This window comes from Cavia porcellus, unplaced genomic scaffold (assembly GCF_034190915.1).
Source record: "Cavia porcellus strain 051 isolate PalLab524CR breed Dunkin Hartley unplaced genomic scaffold, mCavPor4.1 scaffold_1, whole genome shotgun sequence".
Classification (NCBI taxonomy): domain Eukaryota; kingdom Metazoa; phylum Chordata; class Mammalia; order Rodentia; family Caviidae; genus Cavia; species Cavia porcellus.
Genome location: NW_026947484.1, coordinates 235,010,652 through 235,029,267, shown reverse-complemented (window position 1 = coordinate 235,029,267; position 18,616 = coordinate 235,010,652). Strand labels below are relative to the sequence as shown.

Here is an 18,616-nt window from a genome sequence, read left to right as displayed (position 1 = left end):
AGACAGACACTTGTCAGTTGATATACAAATGGCCAAAGCACACACACAAAAATGTTCAACATCCTTAGCCACTGGAGGAATGCAAATTAAGACAACACTGAGATTCCATCTTACTCCAGAAAGAATGGCTATCATCAAGAAATCAAATGCTGGCAAGGCTTTAGGGAAATGTTGTGGGAATGTGACCTAGTACAGCCACTGTGGAAATCAGGTATGAATGTTTCTCAAAAAACTGAAACTAGAAAAATTCCATTTGACCCTGAGATCTCCCTTCTAGGTCTCTTCCCTAAAGAGTTAAAGGCAACATAATTCGTAACAGCACAGTCTTGCAAGTGGCCTAGAGGTCCAGCAAAGGATGAATGGATAAAGCAAATGAGCCCTTTATAAACAGTGCCACACTACTGTGCCGTGAGGGAGACTGGGTCACTGGAGGAGGATGGACGCACCCCGAGACCAAGTTAAGTGACATAAATCAGATGCACAAGCTTGAGTACTGCATGGTTTCCCTTATAGGAGGAACCCAAAGTGTAAATAAACGAAAGAACACAGTAAGAGACAGGTGACAGGAGGTAAGGGATAGGTGTTTTGCGAATAGTAAGGGAATCAAGTGAGGCAGGGGGAGGGAAGGGAGGAGACGGGAAGGGAAGGGGAGTAGGGTTGAGGCGCGCCACGCGCCCGGGCCGCTCTCCACAGAGAGCACAATCACTGTGTACGCACACATGGACTCACAAAAACTGAAAATTGAGGAAAAAAATCTTTAAAAACCATCCTAACTCTACACATTCAACAAAAGCTGAGGACAATCAATTACGAGCCAGAGAAAAAGGGGGGCGGGGAGGGAGAGACTCTATTGATCACCAGACACTGGTTTATGTGCTGCTGCAGCTAAAAAAAACCCAATAGCATCTGGCCACCATCCTAAAGGCTTTTTAGACACAAAACAAAAGCACTGTACCTTGCACACGCCATGACGCAGCCGAATCTGGGGTGCTGTGCACCGCTCTTGCTGCATCTCCTGGGATGCTGAGGGGCCAGCAGACCCAGAAGGGCGGCCGAGACCCTCCCAGGCTATTAAAGGACACTCGGAAAATAGGGCTCCTCACAGTCCGCAAAGACAAAGAAAGGTGAAGACGCGGGCTGGGAACAATTCCATCCCCAACAGGGAGGGAGGAGGGAGCCGGACTTTCCCAACTGGTCCTGGTGCATAAAACAAGAGCTTATTCCCTGGACTTTGAAGCAGCAATTTTCAGGATAAATAAAAGGAAGTTTATTGCTTAGAGAAGGCAATAAATTACGAAATTTACTATCATGAGCATCAGTACTGCATTAAGTACTTTACTTTACTGAGACCCAGAGACGTATTTTTAAGCATTTATGTATTTATTGCCTTTTCTTTGACAATGGAATCAAAATAACCGCTGAAACTTCAATTTCTGCCATAATTAAACATCTTCTTTCATTTTCCCTGTGTTTTCCTCCCCTAGATTCTTTCATGTGGACACATGATTTTTCACGTGTAAAGACATGCTAAAAACATAAGTGGCTGCCAGGCGCATGGCACAAACCTGCAATTCCAGCACTCCGGGAGACTGAAGCAAGAGGATCACAAAGTCAAGCCCAGACTGGGCCACTCAGCAATTTATTATTTATATAATATTTAGAGTAGGTAATTTATAATGTATTTAATCACAAACATCTTTGGAAAAGTTGATATTAATTATATAATTAATTAGTTTTGTCTTTTGGAGACAGGATTTTGTTATGCAGTTCGGGCTGGCCTTGAACTCACTTTGTAGCCCGCTCTGGCCTCGCACTTGTAGCAATCCTCCTGCCTCAGTTTCCCTCTCGTGTGCGAGGATGACAGGCACGCGCCACCACGCCTGGCTTTTGACTCTTTTAGATGACTTTCTTAGAAGGAAATTTCAGGAACACTCTGGGTATCTTGGAACACACGGTTGAGCTAACTTCCTAAAAGTTTATACCACTTAGACTACTGCAGTAATAAGTAATGGCACCACTTTTCCTACAGCATCTTTGGGATGAAACAGTGTCATTATTAAATGTTGCCGTCATAATAACAGGTATAAAATGGAGCCTCCCCATTTACCTTTGATTGTCCGTACCTTCAGGGGTGCCGCGGGTGTCTCCCCAACATACTTCTGTGCTTTTCGGGAGGAGGTTTTGGAGTGAGTGGACCTGATTCGCAATCGGATGGCTCCTTCTTTCTTCCCTTCCTTGTCTCTGTCTCTCTTTTCATTCCTCTCCTGCTCTCTTTCTGCCTCTCCCTCTCTTTCTCTCTTTTGTTTTTCTTTGCACTGGGGACTGAGCCTAGGGCCTTCACAATGAGCTCCGCCCCTGCCTTTTTTTGTGACGGGGGATCTCACTAATCCACCAAATTGCCCGGGCTGGGCTTGAATTTGCAATCTCTCTTCTCAGCCTTCCAGAGTACTGGGATTACAGGCATGTGCCACTATGCCTGGCCAAAACAGGATTCTGTATTTAGCTCCCATCCTCCTTAGCTACCCACACCTAGACCCAGGCTCTGCTACTCCAAGGCCTGCGCTCCACGGAGTTCCTGAACCTATCTGGACGTTAGCAGACTGACCCAGAGCTGCGATGCAGGAGCAGGATCCCACCCATCAGTCATACGCCCGGGCTCCCACGTCCCAGCCCTCCTCCTGTCATTCCAGGGTACAGTTCTCAGGACCCCTTCCTGCCAGCCTCTTCCTGTTACATCGCCTTAGACCTAGAACAGGTCTCTCCTGCTGGCTCTCCTGCAGGCTCCCTGAAGGGATTCCTAGATGACTGACTGCCCATCGGCACCCAATTCTGTTGGCCAGTGCCCTCTGTGTTGCAACAAGCCCCGCCAGGCCCAGCAAAAGATATGCAGAGAGCAACAACTGGACTTGCCTTATGATTTCCTGGCCAAGTTTTGCCCATTTTTCCAAACACATGCAGTCAGCCTAGCCTGGCCGAGGACCAGTCTTGCACTGGGGGGAAGGGGCGGGGCTGGTCTTGGCATGCCAGCTGCCACAGGGGCCTCCGTGCAGGTGCAAGGCCTCGGCCCCTTCCTCCGCAGTATGGTTCAGCCCTGTCCTCTGATCTGTCACCCACCCGCTTTCTTCCCTTGCTAAGAAAGGGTTTTCGTTCCTCCTCGTCCTCTTCCCCATCTTTCTGATAATCTCATCACCTACGGAGGGGAGGGATGCAGTCCCTCAGCCCAGTGCAGGCTGGGGGCCTCGGGTGGAGGCCCCGAGAGGAGTTCTAGTCTCCAGGAAAAGTTCCCCAGAGACTCAGCAGCTCCAGTCAACGCTTCCTTTGTGATCTTTCAGGGCAAAAAGGGTGCAGGCGGGTGGGGCCTGTGCCCACTGGTTCTAAATCAACCCAGTGTGACTGAAAGGCCAGCTGAGGCTGTGGGGGCAGAGAGAGGGCTGGGAGCTCCAGGACACCACGATCCGACTCCTGAGAGAGCGACACAAATCACACAGAGGTCAAGGGGACTTCAGAATCGTTAATCACGACCCCCATGCTTTATGGATGGAGAAACTGAGGCCCAGAGACGGAGCCCTCTAAACACGATGCTCCTACTGAGGAATCTTTGTGCTCTGTTCTTATATCAACTCTGCTGTTTTCAGGGGATGTCCCCATATGATCAGGCCTGCTGCTGTGACAGGATCACCAAAGGGACTGCGTCAGCTACAGACGGGGGCTGACCTTTCGCTGTTCCAGGAGCCCAGGGCATATAAAACCAGAGTGGGGGGCAGGAGGCCCAGAACTCACGAGGCCCCTGGAGCGGAGACAGCCAGGCGTGGCAGCCGCTCTTCAGAGAAGATGCCATCAAGTAAGACTTGCCAAGGACGCAGAAGCCAGGCTGGCTCTGCCCTGCCACTGCTAGCTAATCTGTGACATTCTGCAGGCGACAGGAGCCTCAGATGCAACTTGCCGTATGTCTAAGCTGGGCTAGGCCTTTTGTATCTCGATCATCCTGCTGAATCATCAGAAGAACCTTCTAAGATAATGATGGCTGTCTCTATTTGACACAGAAGAAAACTAAGGCTCAGACAGGTGAAGTGCCTTGTTCGATGTTATGGAGCCAGAGGTGGCAACACCAGCCTCCGGGGCTAGGCAGTGTCGTGGGCTGTTCTGAGCTTCCTGACAGTCGAGGCAGGCGGGTACCTTGGAGAGCAACGGCACTTGGTGTCTGTACCTTTGCCCACTCAGGAAACATTAGGAAAGCCCAAAGCACCGTGGCTTTCTCTTCCAGTGGCCACAGACAGGGCTTGGCTGAGATGGCTGAGCCCGTGTGAGGCTCCCTGGGTGAGTTAGAGCTCTCTGCCATGTGCTGAGGGAGGGGAGGGTGTTCAGCATCACCAGGGTGCCAGAGAGAGGCCAAAACCTGGAATGCTCACGGGAAGGGCCACCTTGCAAGTTCCGTGGCAGAATGACATAAGAGTGCTGGGCAAGTGGGTCAGAGCAACCCAGTCCTCGAAGGCTCTGCCACCATGTTTGTTTCAAAACCTAAGGCACTGATTGCTGACTTTAGTGTTCCTATCTATAAAATGGGAGAGAAAACATACTGCTATGCATGCTTTGGATGGGAGGATAAGTCGGGCAACAGAAAAGAAAGTGCTCGGTGACTGAGCAAATGTTACGGCTACACGTTAGTGACAGGCCCCTTCACAGGTGCTTCACTAGTACCTGCCCACTGCTTACTACAAAGAGCAAAATCAAGCGGCTTATTCAACAGACCCGCTTCATCTCCTGGAAAAGACAGCTACTCCTGCCTCCACCGACTGCCTTCTCCTTCCCTGCTTCCCAGATTGTAGGTCTTGAGGAGTCCGCAGAAGGGAAAGAAGAAACAAGAGACAAAGGGCGGGGGTGAGCAGGGTTATTTTCAGATGAATAGTGCTATTTCCAGTGATCCTCCACCCTGGGAACGTAAATCAGGACACTGCGTCTGCATCTCCTCCTTAGAGGGCTCAAAACACAACAGACATGACTAATGTTTCAAGTGCTAGGAATTCTCTCGTCAGAAAGAAGAACAATTGGAGATCGGAAAGAAGAGCCGTTAGAAAAGAGCTAGCAGGGACGGAGGAGCGCTGGACTCCAGGGCCACCTTGCACTGGAGCAGCAGGGGGAGGCCCACCCGTCTTGGGTCCCCCAAAGGGAAGCAGGCAAAAACCATCCGCTCCGTCCGCAGGGGAGTGAGCAGAGACCACGGAGGCCGCCTCCGAGGCTGCTCTGGCTTACTCTGGAGCGTTTCTCTGGGGCGTCAGGGGTGCTCATACTACACAGTGTTCATACTAGGTGAAACCTAAGGCGGAACGCAGGGCAGCCCATTTGACCCGCGAGGTGCAGGGCCCAGAGGGTTGGGTCGGCCACTTGGTCACACCACCCCCGGGCTCCCAGTCAAGGCCTGACCATCCCTGTACAGCCCCGGTTCAGGCTGGGTCTCTAACCTTAGGTTCCTGACCATGGCTTCTACCGTTAATCAGCAAATGGTGACAAGGCAAAGAATCATCTATTGATTTCTTTCTTTTTATAGTACTGGAATTTGAATCCAGAGGTTTCACACTGAGTATATGCCACTCTCTTTTTGTTTGAGACAGGGTCTCACTAAGTTGCCGAGGTGCCCAGTCTGGCTCCAACTTGGGGGTCCTCTTGTGTCAGCCTCTCAGTTCTGGGATTTCAGATTTGGGCCACCATGCCATCCTTAACAATCCCTTCTCACGGACCCTGGGAGAGGAAGTGACTTGTCCAAAGTCACAGGGTTACCAGTGATTGGGTACAACTGAATTGTCTTTATCAACCTGAGATTTCCCTCAATTATTTATTACCTTAAATCAAATCTCCTAACCTGGTATTAACTCATATTTTTTTATATTTTCCACTTATTTTTCCTCATTCCTTCTGTCCTTTTTTATCTTTTTTGTGCTGAAGATTGATATTTTTTTAACCCTAAAACACTAACGAAGAGTTTTTCCTTTAAAAAAGGAAATTAATCTTAATTAAAAACATGTTTATTATAAAGTTTTAAAAGGTGTAAAGTAAAAAGATAAAAGTTCCCCTTCATATTAAAATCCCTATTTATTATTCCTCCCGAACATTTAAAGGATTTAAAGTTAATTTTATCTAGTGACTAATGTTCTTGGTCATGGTCCCTCGGAAGGACTGACTGTATGAATGATGGTGCGAGGGGAGGTCAGAGCTGGGGCTTGCGTCATCTAGAAGGACAGAGATGAGGTAAGCATCTCAAGGGACAGGGGTTTCCACAGGGACCTGTTAGCTGGGGGCCTGGCATGTGTCTTTCTGAGTTGGCATTCAGCATGGAGGCGAAGAGTGTGAACCACGGAACCAGGCAGACACAGTCCGGTTAATTCTGGCTCCACCACAGTTAGGCATGTGACAGGGGCTGTTCCTTCCCTAATGTGTCTCAGAAGGTGTCACATGGAAATTAAAATAGCACCCTTTCTTGGTGCTATTGTGAAGGTTAAAAAAAACAATGCACATAAAGTGCACATTAAGCACTGGTGGAAGAAACAATAGCTCTATTATTATTATCACTGCTGTTTATTTTTGCTAGTCTACCTGCAGAAGGGAGAGGGTTTACAGGTCCATTACCTAGTGTTACAGAAGTAGCTCAATGCAGAGCCTGGTGGTCTTTTGTTGGGTACATCTGGGAGGAAAGGGAGAAAACTAGAAAGTCACTCTTAACACATAGGAATTTCTCAGCATACTGAAAATTCTAGGGGAGAGCATGCCCAGCTGTAGCGCGTAAGCTAGATCTTTAGCACCAAAAGATGAATGCATGCTCACACACACAAAATGACGAGATACACCAAACCACGAGTCAGGCGGGACACTCCCTCTTACAGCAGAGATCTGCCCCCCACTGCTCTAGAGTGGACTCCAGGAAAGCTACTGAGCAGGCAGGTGGGCTAGCAGGGCAGAGTCGAGAAGAAAGTGCCCTCTCTACCAGAGCTGCAGGGCTCTCTTCCCAGCCCTCAGAGCACAATGGCAACATTATCATGGCCACTTCATCCAATCCCGTGCTATCTGGGGGCTGGAAATGACTAAGGGCAATGTGACAACACATTCCTCAGCCAACACACAGCACGAGAAGCCTAACACTGCGCCAAACAGCCCACTGGGCCTCGCCCGAACTGGAGTCCAGACCCCAGACGAAAAAGCATTAGTCTTACATAGTTCCCATGGTCAAGATTTTTTTTTTTTGTCTTTTTCCTTCTTATCGGTACCAGGGATTGAACCCACGACTGCCTGCTTGCAAGGCAGGTGCTTATGCTGCTGAGCTAAATCCCCAGCCCCCATGGTCAAGATTTTTAAATTTTACTTTTTTGCAATACTAAGGATTAAACCCAGGGGCTACATATGAAAGACAAATGCTCTATTGCAAACTATATTTCCACCCTTTTTTAAATTTTGAGATAGGGTTTCACTCTGCCACAGCTAATTTCGAACTTGTGACCCTGCCTCAGCCTCTAGAGTAGCTGGGGTTACAGTGGATGCCACCATGCCTGCCACACTGGTCAGCTCTTTCTGTTACAGAATGCCCTTAGCACAGGACAGTTTCCTCACTGAGCACACCCATCGGGGACAGGAGGAACATAGGAATGTGAGCTCCTACCAGGGCTGAGAAGCCTTGGGTTTTAACCTAGATCAGAGCCCGCAAATCTATGGCACTGGTGTTATTGTGTTTTTCTATTAAGATAAAAGATGTTAATTGCAGCGTTAACACTTTATGATACACAAGTGGGTTTGGGGTTGCAGTTTGGCATTTGGTCCCTTAAAACGTTGCCCTCACACACCACCTATCTGGCAAGTACAAGGTCCTAAGTTCAATTCCTGGAAGGAAAAACAAATGAATGACCCAGATGCTAGATCCAGCCTGAAGTGGAGATTCTGTGTCACCCCAGGTTTCTCAGAGGTCTGACGGTGCAGGACGTAGCTAGGATAGCGTGGGGACCCATGCAGTAGCCTGACACCCAGCCGGAGCCAGTGTCTGCAGAGCCCTGCTGGCCCTGGGGCACGCAGACAGGTCCAGGTCAGCTCTGGGGAAGGAGACACTGCCGGGTTACTGGGAACCTCGGTCCCCTCCTCTGTGGAGATCAACATCACAATCAGAAGGACACTAGAGATTCAGTTCTCTTCTCTAGAGCTTGCTAGAACTTTCTCTTTCAATGGAGCTTTCGTCTCCCCAGAAACCCCGCTGCCACCTGCTGTCCCCTCTCCTTTCTCCCTGCCTCGGTCTCTTTCCCTCCCCTTCTCCACTGATCCCTTCTTCACTCTGCATGTTCTCCGTCCTCCCATTCTCTCTTACACCTCACTGTCTTTTATTCTTTAACTGATCATGATAAAGAGTTACAAAATATCTTTTACTATTGGTTGAATTCATGCTGCAATCAAATTTTAAACCCTCTCCTTAAATGTCCAAAAAAATGAACCCAACATTTTATATGTGCCTCTAAACAATGACATTTTAAGCAACGAAGGGCTTTTAAGAGAAGAGAGTTTTAAAGATCATCTAGTTCCATGGTACTTCTATCATTTTTTTTTTTCAGTTTTTTTTTGGGGACAGGATCTCAGGGTGGGGTTACAGGCATGTGCCATCACACCCCGCTCCCATGGCTTTTCTGAGAAGGAAGTTTTAAAGGTCATCTACTTCAGTCCCTAGAGGAGATGGCTCAACTTGCAACCCGCTGGCCACACACAGCCCCGGGCGGCTAATCCTGTCCCCCACGAGACGAGAAGCTTTTCCGTTACTAGTGATGTTTTAGACACTGTTCACGGCCTGAATGGTTCTCGGGCACACACTGAGCAGCAGAATGCTGTGCAGGGGAGGTGCAGGGCTGTGCTGCCTCTGTGCCTTCGCCAGCCATACGCAGGGGAACTGAAAGCCACGTGTGTCACACATTACCAGTGCTTGTGTGGCCCAGGGAGCAAAATGGAGCAAATGACCTACAATAAAACAGCATTTCACCCACACACGTGGGCTTGTGGTGTTTCATAAAATAATTTCATAAATTATTACAACATAATAGAAATTTGTTACTTATATATGTGGAGTATAATTATATGTGGCCCAAGACAACTCCTTCATTCATTGTGGCCCAGACAAGCCAAAAAGTTGGACGTCTATGCTCTAGAAGGTTTGAGACGTGCTCTGTGTATGAACCCATTCCTCATGACGGATGCATTTATTATGCACCATAAACATACATCAGTAAGCGCGGGAGGGAGAATAGCACACTAGTCCCTTAGAGGGGCGGTCCTTCCTCCAGCTCTTCCAGGGATGAGCCCACTGCGGTGGGAGGCAGATGGGCAGCTAAGAAGCTGCACAGACTCGGCCACAGCTCGATGAGTTCAGGCATAGGAATATCCTGGGACACTGCTGCCACCATCGAGGCCACTCGTTAAACACTCAGTTCTGTCAAGAAGTTCTTCATATTGAGCTTACCCTCTGCTTTACTTCCCTCTTCCCAGTCGTCAAGGACAATCAGATAAAAAAACCCAAACAGCGCAATCAGCCAAAGGACAGGAAGCTCCTAGGGTCACAGCACAGAACAGCCAGCCCTGGGTCTTCTCCTGGAGTGGCTTGTGGGGCAGGGAAGACTGAAGAGCCACACGACAGCCAGACTCACGGGCCCTGAATGCCGGGCTGAAGCTATGGGCAAGATGGCCACGTGAAAACCTCCAGCGGGTGGACGAAGACAGCTACTGACGGAACGGCTGTGAGCAGGAGGTGTGCAAAGTGCCTTCCAATGGTAATCTAATTTATTACACAAACAGCACTCTAGCGCGGGTGTCTCCCTAGCCCATTTGATAGACATGGAAACTGGAGATCAGCTTGCAGATCTGCTCAACGCTAACGTCCACCTCTTGAACACAGCACTCTGTATAACAGAGAGAGCAGAGAGGCCAGGGCAGGCCACCTCAGCCTGAAAGGACAGAGTCAAGAACAGAGAGCCAGGGACTCACCTGAGCCTTCTTCCAAAGACAAGGCCAGCTGGAGCTGGAGCTGGAGCTCAGGGGTACAGCTCTTGCCTGATACCACGATGTCCAAAACCACAAGCACCACAAAACCAAAACCAAAACAAACAACCTAAGGATGAGCCCCCAGGTCCAGTTCTAGTCTTGTGCTTGCATTTCAACTCTGCTGACTCCTTCCCATCTGCGCACTGGATTCTGTCACCTCCAATGTGAGAACAGCTCTTCCCTAGGAACTTGGTGCTAAGCCAGCCTGGATTTGAACAGTTCTGTCACCTATAAACCCCATGGCCTGCATCAAGTTACTTAACTTCAGTGGGCCTCAGTTTCCTCATCTATAAAATGGGAACAATAACACATCTCTCATGGAGGGTGCTTATGTGGCTTAAATGAGATAATTTGTGAATAGTACCGCAATGCAAACAAAGCAAGTGTTCAGCAAACCTCACTACTATTGCTGTTACTGTGGGTTTTGGGTTGCAGTTTGGCACTCGGTCTCTGAAAGCTTTGCTGTCACTGTCTAGCGTTGAAGCTGTCATTTAACGGGAGAGTGGTGCCTGGTGGTGCAAAGCCTTGAGTTCAATTCTGAGCCCTGCGAAAACAGGCAGTACACTCGATTCTCAGGCTCAGGGGGCAGGAGAGAGAAGAGGAGCTCACAAAAGAGTGAAAATTGGTGCACTCTGTGCTCTCTCTGGTGACCGCGTCCCCCCAGGTTGGAGGCTGCTCCTGCAGGGTTCCCCTTTTCCACTTACTCTTGAGAGAGGGGGGCTGCGGCCACAAGCTCTGCTCTGCTCCCTATACACCGAGGACGGGGGCGGGGGTCACATCCACTGCCCTTCAGTTCGAAGCCTGTATTCTTCTTCTTCTTCTTTTTTTTTTTTTTTTCTTTGTGGTACTGGGGATCGAACTCACAACCTCACGCTTGCCAGGCAGGTGCTTATGCCGCTGAGCTACTCCCCAGCCCTCGACCCTATATTCTGCATCACCTGCAGCCTTGCCTCCCCACAAAATGAACACTCTCCTTTTCCTCTCAGTAGCTAGAATCAGTTTTAGAAATCATCTAGTCAAAAAAAAAAAAGACAAATCAAGGTATGTCGTGTACAGTACATGCTCCCCATGGTGCACGTGATCATGGTATATACCTAAAGTGTAAAATAAATGTACTTTTAAAATAACCACCTAGTTTATCCCCTCAAAATATTAGTTTCAAAATTAAAGCTGTCATTTAAAAAAATGCTTGCATGAAAACATATGCATCTTGAGACCATAATTAAGTGAAATAATCAGACACACAAGTTTAAATACTGCCTGGTTTCCGTGATATGAGAAACCCAGAATATAAATGAAGAGCAAAATAAAAGACAGATAACGGTGGCGAACGCCTGTAATCCCAGCACTCAGGAGGCTGAGGCAGGAGGATTGCCACGGATTCAAGGTCAGCCTGGGCTACTTAGTGAGGCCTTGCCTCAAAAGAAAGAAAGAAAAAGGACAAGATAGGTAACAGGAAGCAGGGAGATAGAGCTTTCTCAGATGAGAACGAGAGATGGACAGAGAATACAGGGGATGAAGAAGGATGTAAAATGTGTGATGCACGTGTATCAACTCCACACAAAGAACATGATCACCATGTACTGCAAACGTGTACCAAAAATTTTTTTAAATATCTTTACAAATTTTCACATAATTAAACGGGAGCGAACGGAGCAGGCCTTCTCCTGACAAGCCTACACACGCTCATCAGTCGCATCTCATGTGCCCTCCGCAGAAACATTTCAGTTTTCTCCATGCTGTCCCAAATATTTACGCTGTCACTGCCTACCGTGGGCCTGCGATGCTGCTGCTCCTCCTCCTGCAGAGGCCCAGGCTGCTATCCAGCCCTGGAAATGCTACCAACAGCAGGTCATCAATGATTCACGGTAAACAGGTGCCGGCCGCAGTCACAGACTCGCACATCTGTACACCCCAGTCCCCCTTGAGGCCCGCAGTCAACAGGAAATTTGGTAAACGCGAAAGGAGACAGGAAAGGAGACTCGCATGGAGAACAGCCTGGCACCCTGTTTGTACCCAGGAGGGGAGACCAAAGAGGACTGGGAGCTTGCGGGTGGCAGGCAGGCAGGGAGAGCGGGGAGACAGACCGAGAGCTGGGTCACAGGGTGAGGGAGGGCACTGGGGCATCCCGACTCCCTCCACTGCCCCCAGAGTGGGGTACGCTACGGGACAGAAGTGGGGGGCAGCCGGAGCTGGGGATGACACTGAGTCTCAGAAAGTGGGCACAGAGTGAGTTACAGATGGGGAGCAAAAGCTCGTGATTTCGAGGGACCCTGCTCTCGGCTGCTGAGGTCCCTGACCTCCCCTGCCTGGCTCCGCTCCCTGTGGCAGGGCAGCTGGGACAGCAGGGTCGGCAAGGGGTGAAGCTACCAACACAGCTGTCTGGACCCCTGCCTGGCAGACAGAAGCCAGCCTGTGGCTGCTATGGTTTCCGGTTTCCGTATACTGGAGCTTTCAACCTATTTCAAATACCCTTGCGCTAAGGAGCTCATTTCACCTGCAGCACAATCCTGGGAGAGAGGCAGGAGGGATGCTCTCTCCGTGCTCCTCCCTCTCTGCCCTGGGGTTCCCTCAGGAGCCCTCAACCCTTCTTCCATCCTGGAAACATCCAGCGCTGAATCGGGCAATGCCCCGAGGCTGCCCCTGGGTCCTCTCCCTGAAGGCCATCCTGGGTGGGTGTGACACAGAATCATCTCGCCCCTCCTGGAATTTCCCAGGCTGCCTCCTGCTCCGCTTCCACCGGAAGCCTGGTGTGTGATGACCATTTCACCCACTCCCTGGGGAGCTATGTCAGGCTTCCCCTCACGAAGCCAATGGCAACCCAAGATCTACCGAGACAAAGGCCTCAGCTCTGAATCACCCAGTGAGCAAACAGAGAGCAATCTGGGCTGGCTTGGAAAGCACACGAGGCTTGGGTATTGCAAGCCGAGGGTTCCGATCCCGGTTCTGGGAGAGAGGCAGGACTGGACCAGCTCCTGCCCCCAACTTTGGCTTCCATAACTGTCAAGTGGAAATAACAGTGCCTGTCTCTTGAGGTGACTGAGAGGATTAAGTGAGATTAAGATGCCACAGCATTACATAAAAATTAATTACTCTGGTTATTAAGGAAGGCAGGTAATGTGAGGCCTGCAGAGCAATGAATGGGAACAGTCTGGAGGCCTGCTCGGTTCGCCTGTGTGGCCGTAGGCAAGTCCCAGGCCTCAGTTTCCAAGGTCCCTGCCAGCTACAAGACTGTCATGTCTCGAGGGCTGTACCTCTGGCCCAAGAATTCTGGCATTGGCCAACCTGATTTCTCTCTCTCAGTCATTCTATCTCTCTTCCTCCCTTTCCTTTCCTCCTTAGATTAGATACAGGATCTATGTTGCCTATGCTCGTCCTAGACTCCAGTGATCCTCCTGCCTCGGCCTCCTAAGCAGTTAGGATTATAGGTACAAACCACTGGGCCCAGCTACACCCTGATCTTTCCACTGGTTTATTCCCTGAGCCTTATGTTGCTTTAGTTATCTGCATCTTATGAAGGGAAGCTAGGTAGAGAGCAGTAAATAACCTTGTCTCCACTCCTTCTGCCTACTTCCCTGGCAGCTGAAAGGGCCGTCCACACCCTTCTCCTCCTCAGCTTCCATGACCTTCCCAACGCCTCCCAGCTGTAAGGGGGCGAGGAAGGTCTGGAGAGTAAAACCCATGGCAGGGGGACAGGTGAGATTTCCCGGTTGGAAACACCAGACCTGGATTGCCTCATTGTTTGGGGGCAGGGGCAGGGCTGGCTTAACTGCCTGGCTGTACATCCTGTTTCTCCCGGGACTGCCCTGGCGGTGCCAGACCCCTGATCTTGTCCTTGAGGAAGCGGCCCAGTATCACTCTGGCTGAGCTCACAGAGATGAATTAAATATTAAACACGCTAAGGCCAGAGCCCCTGGTGCAGCCGCACATTCCCAGCACACAAACAATGCACACAGCTGGCTGCGTCTCTCCAGCAGCCGTGGGCTGGGCCTCTCTGCTCTGTGAAATAAGAAATGACATGGTTTTCTTCTCCCCGGCACTCTCATGGTCCCTTGTGTCCCTCGTCCAACCCCCAGCACTGCAGGCTCTAGGGAGCTGGAAATATCTCGAACACTGAGTTGCAGCATCTGCAGTATTAAAATTTAACAGGTCTGTCGTTGGTCAGGCCCCACTGATGGAAAGGGAACAGCTCAGGCAGTACATTGATGTCCTGACACCCTTCAGGGCACTGGAGGCCTGGATAGTGTTGGGGAGAGGCCTGGTACGCAGGCTGGTTGGTTTGTTTCTCAGATTACTGTGGGTTGTAGAGGCAACTGGATTGGTAGAACCTCAGAGATCACCTGGATTATCCTATTTTACAGAAAGGAAAACTGAGGCAGGAGGAAACCATTTACACAAGGTCACTCAGGGAACTAACCTTAAACTTGAGGTCTCTGGTGTACAGCCCAGTGCTCCCTCAACCCTGCCTCCTCCGGGACCCTCTAAATCTCCTTCCTAATGATACCACGAAGAGGGCCTGGCACTGAACGGGCCTTTTCCTGGGAACAGAGTGCACCCATGGTCCTGTTTTGCCGCGAAGGACCTGGCAGAGCATGAATTCTGTGAATTCCAGCTCAGCTCTGCCACTCTGCAGGATGAAACCTTGGTCCAGTCACTTCTTCAAGCCATCCGGTTCCTCCCCTGTAAAATGGGGATTTTTAGAGCCACTACTCTAAGAATTTTAAGGCATGTCTGTACTGTGAAGTGCTGTCCAAAAGTCAGACAGCATTAATACCGTGGTGCCTCAGTTCACAAACGTGATCCTTTACACGATTCTGGTAGCAAAATGAGTTGGGCCAAAACCAAATCAAATTCAGTGGGCTGGCTTTAGGCCAACTGTGGCTCGGTGCTCATCCTATTCAGGCCGTGACCAGAACTGTGAAAGGAACTGAGTTCGTGAACCGGGGCACCACTTTGTGATGTGAGGTCTGAAGATTCTGCAGGAGGATGTAGCAGCCTGTGCAGAAGTGAAAACCTACACTCACAAGAGGCTGCCCGGCTGTCCCAGGGACCAAGCTAATCCTGGGGCCAGCGCGAGACCCACAGCAGCGGGTCAGACTCACAAATTCACTGCTTTGACCTCACCTGCCTGTTTGCTTCGTGTGCACCCAGGCACATGCATGCTCCTGGCCGCCCAGTACTGCAGCAATGTGTTCAAAAGGCAGTGGGCACACGCAGTATGAAGTAAAGGGAGGACACCCCACTTCAAGCCTGCCCATGGCCCCTCCAAGGGGAGCCTGCGCTGGGACCGCTCACCTGCTGGGGCGCCTCTGGGTCCCTTACCTTGTACTTGGCCGCAAGCAGCTCTGTGGCCTGCTGCTCCCGCCGCAGGTCCTCCAGCATCTTCTCCTTCTCCTCCAGCAGCTTCTGCTTCTCCTCGCTCACCAGGCTGCGGTCATCCTGGATGGCTGCCTTCTCCTCCTCCAGCCGCTCCTTCTGCTCCTGCAGGTAATTCTCCATGTTCTTCTCCAGGGCTGGTTCCAGGATGGGCTGGGGCGGGTGATGGTTGTTGTTGTTGTCGTCCTCCTCTTCAGCCACCCAGGCCTCGATCACTGGTCCCTCGGGGTACCCCGCCGGGGCAGACACGGCCTTCTTCCTGCGGCTGCTCTTCCGGCGGGGCCGCTTGCCCAGCATCCCCCTCTTCTCCAGCTGGGCCTTCAGGCGGGCAATCTCCTCCTGGAACTCCCTCAGCAGCGTGTCCTTGGGGTCCTCGTTCACCCGGGGCTTGTTCTTAATGTTCTTGGCTCGATTGGCGAAGCGTAGGGTAGAGAGGCTCTCGTCGTAACTGTGAGAGGCAGGTCCCAGTGTGGCCACCATGATGGTTTTGGCGTTTCCCCCCAGAGAGTCCTGGAGCAGCCGGGTCAGCTTGGAGTCCCGGTAGGGGATGTGGGTGCTCCTGTTGCCCGCCAGGGCAGCAATCACGTTGCCCAGAGCAGACAGGGAGAGGTTGATTTTGGAGGCTTCTTTAGGCCTCTCTCCATTGCCACCACCAGTGCCACTGCCACCGCCACCTCCGCCACCACCCGTGGACTGAGTGGCCGTCCCTCCGGCTGTGTTGGGACCTGCCTTGTTCTGCCTCTCGCTGCCAGCCAGGTCCACCAGGTTGAGCTTCCCCACGCGGATGTGCTCCTGGCCGTCTGTGCCGCGTTCGCTGCACTCCACGGTGATAACGAAGATGGCGTGGGAGCGGGAACTGACCTCATTCATGTGGGTGCTGCCCACTGCTCGGGTCTGGTTCCCCAGGTTCATCACGTGCTCGATCTCCTTGACATTCTTGGTGACAAAGGAGGAGAGGTCCTTGATGTAGACTCCCGTCTCGGGGTTCTCCTTCAGCTCTAGCCTCTTGCCTGGCTCTTTAGAGAGCAGGTCTCGAATCTCCTCCTGGTAGATCTCCAGGTAGGAGGCCCGGACCAGGTACTGCTGGTTCTGGGAGCGAGAGATGTGGGTGAAGATGTGCTCAAAGGCGTTGGGGATGACCCCGCGCAACTCGGGCTCCACCCAGGTCCCCTGCATGGTGTAAGTCTTGCCGGTGCCCGTCTGGCCGTAAGCAAACACTGTGCCGTTGAAACCCTGAAGGACCGAGTCTATAAGGGGCCTCACGGTTTCATCATACAGGTCTGCCTGCTTGGAGCTGGCGTCGTACACAGCATCAAAGGTGAAGGTCTTGGGCAGCTCCCCAGGGGCCGCGCGGGGGTTCCGCAGGGTCACCTGGCCCAGTTTCACGTCCATGGTCAGGATCTGCTCGTGACCGGCAGCCTCCTCCTTCCTGTTGAGGGGTCGGCACCGGGCCACCACCTTCAGGGCCTCGCTGGCCTTGGTCTTACTGGCCATCCTCCCGCACTGTGGCTCCCGCTGTCCTGCTGCCTAGGTCTGGATCCGCGGGGCGGACTGTGCCCCCAGGCGCCGCTCTTCAATCCGCATCCAGCCCGGGGGGTTGGGGATGCTGCTGGGAGGTGGCCCCGCCGCCGCCGCTGCAGTCCGGGCCTCGGCTCTCGGGTCCTCGGTGTACCGGCTGGGGAGGCGGACTAGGCGGAGTCCGTGGGCAGCCGCGAAGGCTGCGACCGCCGAAGGGCAGTGCCCCGAGCGCGCCCCATGCCCGGGCAGAGCGGGCGCCGCCGCCGTAAACAGCTCCGGCAACAATGAGATAAAGGAAAACAGGACGGGGGTGGGCGGCAGGCCGTCTTCTCCTCCCTCCTCTAGCGCTCCATGGCCGGCCGCGGGCCCCGGGCGGCCGGGTGCGGCCCTCCCGGGCGCAGAGGCTCACCTGGCGTCCCCGGCCCGGCCGGGGGACCGCTCATCACAGCCGGCGCGGCTGCCGCTGCCTGCGCCGCCGCCCGAGGACGCAGGAAAACAGAAGGGGACGGGGCGGAGCAGCGGCGGCCAGGGGATGTTGCCGCCGCTGCCGCCGCCGCCGCGCTGCGGCCCCGCGAGGGCTCCCGGCTGGGGTGGGGCGAGGGGCGGGGCCGCAGGGCGGGGGACACGGGCGCATCGCCGGCGCGCCCCGGCCTTCTGGGATGACAGGCTCGGGCGCCGAGCGGGCCCCCCGCGCCAGCCAGTCGGCTGCAGCGCCGCCGCCGCCCGCCGTCACCCCACCGGGCTCGAGCATGCTGGGAGTTGTAGTCCTGCCTTTGTTAACCGGGCCGGCAGGTTGCTGACGCCTGCTCCGGCCCTCCAGCCTCGGAGCCCCGCCCTCCTCTGCGTGCAACCCTCGAGGGGCTGCTGAGGTCGCGCCACCCCACGCGTGCGCCCTCTGCAGCTCCCTCCTGGGTCTCTCGCCGCTCCACGGTGCAGGTCGCCAGGCTGCCTTCAGGGTGTCAAGGCTGCCTGAAGCCTGACTCTGCAAGGTTTCTGGGTGTCTTCCTCTACTGTCCTGATTTCCTGGAGGCCTTCCTGTTTTCTCAGGGGCTGCACAGCCTGCCGTATCCTCTGGGGGCCTGCCATTCTTCTGACCTCCTGGCCTCACTCTGCTCCCCTCCCCTGGCGTCTGTGTTGCAGGGTCCCCACGCGTCTGGACCTTTGTGGTCCTCAAGGAGCACACAGCCTTGATCCCGTGCTTCCTTTCCTTGACTGGCTGTTGCTTTGCCCAAGGATCGGGTCATCCTTCTGCGCTCGCTGCCCTGCCACTTGGACAGCATAAGAACTTCCTTGTCCGAGTACCTTCCCCGACCTGTTCTCCTGTCCCCACCCCCCACAGCAGACAGAGGCACAGAATTATGTAAATCCAATTCTGCACCCACCGTACGACTTTGAGTAGCCACTGAGTTTGTTCCAGCTTCAATTTCCTCCAATGCTTAAAATAAACTGGAGAGGGGGTGAGAAACAGTATCTACGCCAAGGAGCAGTTGGGAGGCCCGAATGAATCTTGAAGTATTGTGCTGATGAGAAGCCCTGGATACGGACACTCAGAGCCTGGCTTCATTGTTGGAAGGAGCGTCTTCCCTGGGTCTCCGGATGGGCCAGTGTGCATGTGGACGATGTTCTTTGGGGTTCTGCCCTCCATGTTAGTAGTCCCACAGGCCCAAGC

At 52.6% G+C, this 18,616-nt stretch overlaps 1 protein-coding gene across 1 annotated transcript in view; it reads right to left on the bottom strand.

Annotated features, from left to right (window-relative positions):
- Kif3c (kinesin family member 3C) overlaps positions 1–17,447 on the bottom strand; it is a 38,440-nt gene extending 20,993 nt beyond the window's left edge. Inside the window, exon 1 of the mRNA XM_003472853.5 lies at positions 15,376–17,447. Coding sequence (XP_003472901.1) covers positions 15,376–16,923 — 1,548 coding nt within the window. The 5' untranslated portion in view covers positions 16,924–17,447. The remainder of the gene's footprint in view (positions 1–15,375) is intronic.
- Positions 17,448–18,616: the final 1,169 nt, after the last annotated feature.